Source organism: Nannospalax galili, unplaced genomic scaffold (genome assembly GCF_000622305.1).
Source record: "Nannospalax galili isolate Female #2095 unplaced genomic scaffold, S.galili_v1.0 scaffold974, whole genome shotgun sequence".
Taxonomy (NCBI): Eukaryota; Metazoa; Chordata; class Mammalia; order Rodentia; family Spalacidae; genus Nannospalax; species Nannospalax galili.
In genome coordinates this window covers 2,720,384-2,722,843 of record NW_008335438.1, presented here as the reverse complement: position 1 = coordinate 2,722,843, position 2,460 = coordinate 2,720,384, and the positions used below count along the sequence as shown (strand labels likewise).

The 2,460-nt window shown below is 60.3% G+C and overlaps 1 protein-coding gene across 1 annotated transcript; it reads right to left on the bottom strand.

The window, feature by feature from the left end:
• Window positions 1–214: 214 nt before the first annotated feature.
• On the bottom strand, window positions 215–2,454 carry Adrb1 (adrenoceptor beta 1). Its single transcript, XM_008830218.1, has one exon. The coding sequence runs from the start codon at window positions 2,310–2,312 to the stop codon at window positions 1,095–1,097; it is 1,218 nt and encodes a 405-aa protein (XP_008828440.1). The 5' UTR covers window positions 2,313–2,454; the 3' UTR covers window positions 215–1,094.
• Between the last annotated feature and the right edge of the window lie 6 nt (window positions 2,455–2,460).

The following is a 2,460-nucleotide window of genomic DNA, read 5'->3' as shown; positions in this document are numbered from 1 at the left end:
AGTTGAATGTGAATTTTATTTTAGTTTTTTTAAAATCTGACCACCTCCCCACCCCATTAAAAATATTTAATTTCTTTTTGTGCAAGTAACATCTTCTGTGGACTTTACAATTCCTAATACTGTGCAAAAAATGGCATTTTCAACCACCGGGTTTTTTCGTTTGCTTGTTTGTTTGTCCTTCTTGTTTTTACCCACAAGTGCAGTATCTGGTCTGTTTCCTTTTAATTTTTTTTTTTTTTTTCTGTACTATCTTCAGTTGACAGAGTCACATGTCACAGAGAGAGACTCAGCGCCTGGTCCTTCCAACTAATATTGATACATAAATAAGCTGTTTAATATAAACAAGTCTTTCTATCTTGCTGTGCAATATGCACAGGGTGAGGTAGAAAACCGTCAGCTGGACCACCGAGGCGCAGGGGGCAGGCTTTGCCCTACAGAAGGAAAGCAAGGTGACAGAGTTCCAAGAATCATAGCTTAACATTTCTTGAAACAAGATTTTTGGGTGGTTGTTTCGAATCCATCTTTTCCCTTTGCTTTAAGAACAGGAGACACCGTTACTCCGGAATTAATAAGCAATTTCTTTAGAAAGCAAAAGGAAACACTCCAAGGCTAATTACCACCCCCCAGGGCTCACTACTGTTCCTAGGTACAGAACGGAAGGCAAGGTGACAGACTCCACGCCCCTCCCCCTCCCCACCCAGTTTCCAGTTTCGGGTCCTAGCAGGAAGTATCAGAACCCACCTGGAACACACAAAAAAGAAATATCTAAAGATGCATCACGCGCACACACAAAAGAAGGCCGAACCACAGACAGAAAAGAGCCCAGGAAACATCAGTGAGCCACTCTCCCAACTCTTCCCCCAACTTTCCTTTCTGTGCACCGGTCCGTGGCTTTTCTGTTTGTCTTGGATGATTCTGACAGATCCGTGGGCTTTCACCTGCTTTCGATCTTGAGTAAACAGAGATCTCTTTCCCCTGGGCCGCGGTTCAGGGCTGCCTGCAGGAGCGGGCTCCTCTCCCGCAGGGGCGCAGAGCCCAGCGTCCAGGCTGGGGCGATGGGGACACCGGCGTCTGCGCGCCGGGAGCCTGGCCCTCTACACCTTGGACTCGGAGGCGAAGCCCTGGCGGCCCGGCTCGTCCAGGCTGGAGTCGCTGTCCACTGTCGCCGCCCCGCCGTTGCAGCCAGCCCAGGGCTCCAGCAGGCGCGCGGGCGGCGTGGCCCCGTCGTCGTCCTCATCATCCGAGGGCGCTCCGGGGGACGGCGGCGGCCCCGCTCCGGCCAGGCAGCCCGAGGTGCGCGGCCGGTCCCCATGCGCTGCGTGGCGCCTGCGGGCGGCCCGGCGCGCGCAGCACAGGAGGCGCTGGAAGGCCTTGCGGAAGTCCGGGCTGCGGCAGTAGATGATGGGGTTGAAGGCCGAGTTGGCGTAGCCCAGCCAGTTGAAGAAGACGAAGAGCCGGTCGGGGACCAGGTCGCGATGGAAGGCCTTCACCACGTTGGCCAGGAAGAAGGGCAGCCAGCACAGCGTGAAGACGCCCATGATGATGCCCAGCGTCTTGAGCGCCTTCTGCTCGCGCAGGGCCACGAGGCGCGAGGGCCGCCGCTTGCTGGAGCGCCCGTTGGCCAGCGAGTCCGCGGGGCGCGGCGGCCCGGGCGCGGGCGAGGATGCCGGGGAGGGCGGCCGCGCGGGGCCGCCGAGGAAGCGGCGCTCACAGCTGTCGATCTTCTTCACCTGCTTCTGGGCCTCGCGGAACACCCGCAGGTACACGAAGGCCATGATGCACAGGGGCACGTAGAAGGAGACGACGGACGAGGCGATGGCGTAGGCCCGGTTGGTGACGAAATCGCAGCACTTGGGGTCGTTGTAGCAGCGGCGCGCCTCGTCGCTCTCGGCCCGCCACCAGTGCATGAGGATGGGCAGGAAGGACACCAGCGCCGAGATGGCCCACACGGTGCACACGAGGGCCCGCGCCCGCGCCCGCGTCAGCAGGCTCTGGTAGCGGAATGGCGACGTGATGGCGAGGTAGCGGTCCAGGGCGATGACACACAGCGTCTCGATGCTGGCCGTCACACACAGCACGTCCACCGAAGTCCAGAGCTCGCAGAAGAAGGAGCCGTACTCCCAGCGGCCCCACACCACGATGGTGGCCCCGAACGGCACCACCAGCAACCCCATGACCAGGTCCGCGCTGGCCAGGGACATGATGAAGAGGTTGGTGAGCGTCTGCAGCCGCGGCGTCTTGGCGATGGCCACGATCACCAGCACGTTGCCCACCACGATGAGCAGCACGACGAGCGCCAGCAGCAGGCCCATGCCCGCGGTCCACTGCTGCGACAGCGGCGCGGGGCCCTCGCTGGCGGGGGGCAGCAGCGAGGCGGGCGGCGACACGGGCACCAGAAGCCGCGCCGCGGTGGCCGCGCCGTCGGGCAGCGGCGCGGCCGAAGACAGGTTGCAGGGTTCG

Excerpts from the sequence above, each read along its gene's own strand:
- Adrb1 (XM_008830218.1), bottom strand. The coding sequence starts at position 2,312 with ATGGGCCTGCTGCTGGCGCTCGTCGTGCTGCTCATCGTGGTGGGCAAC.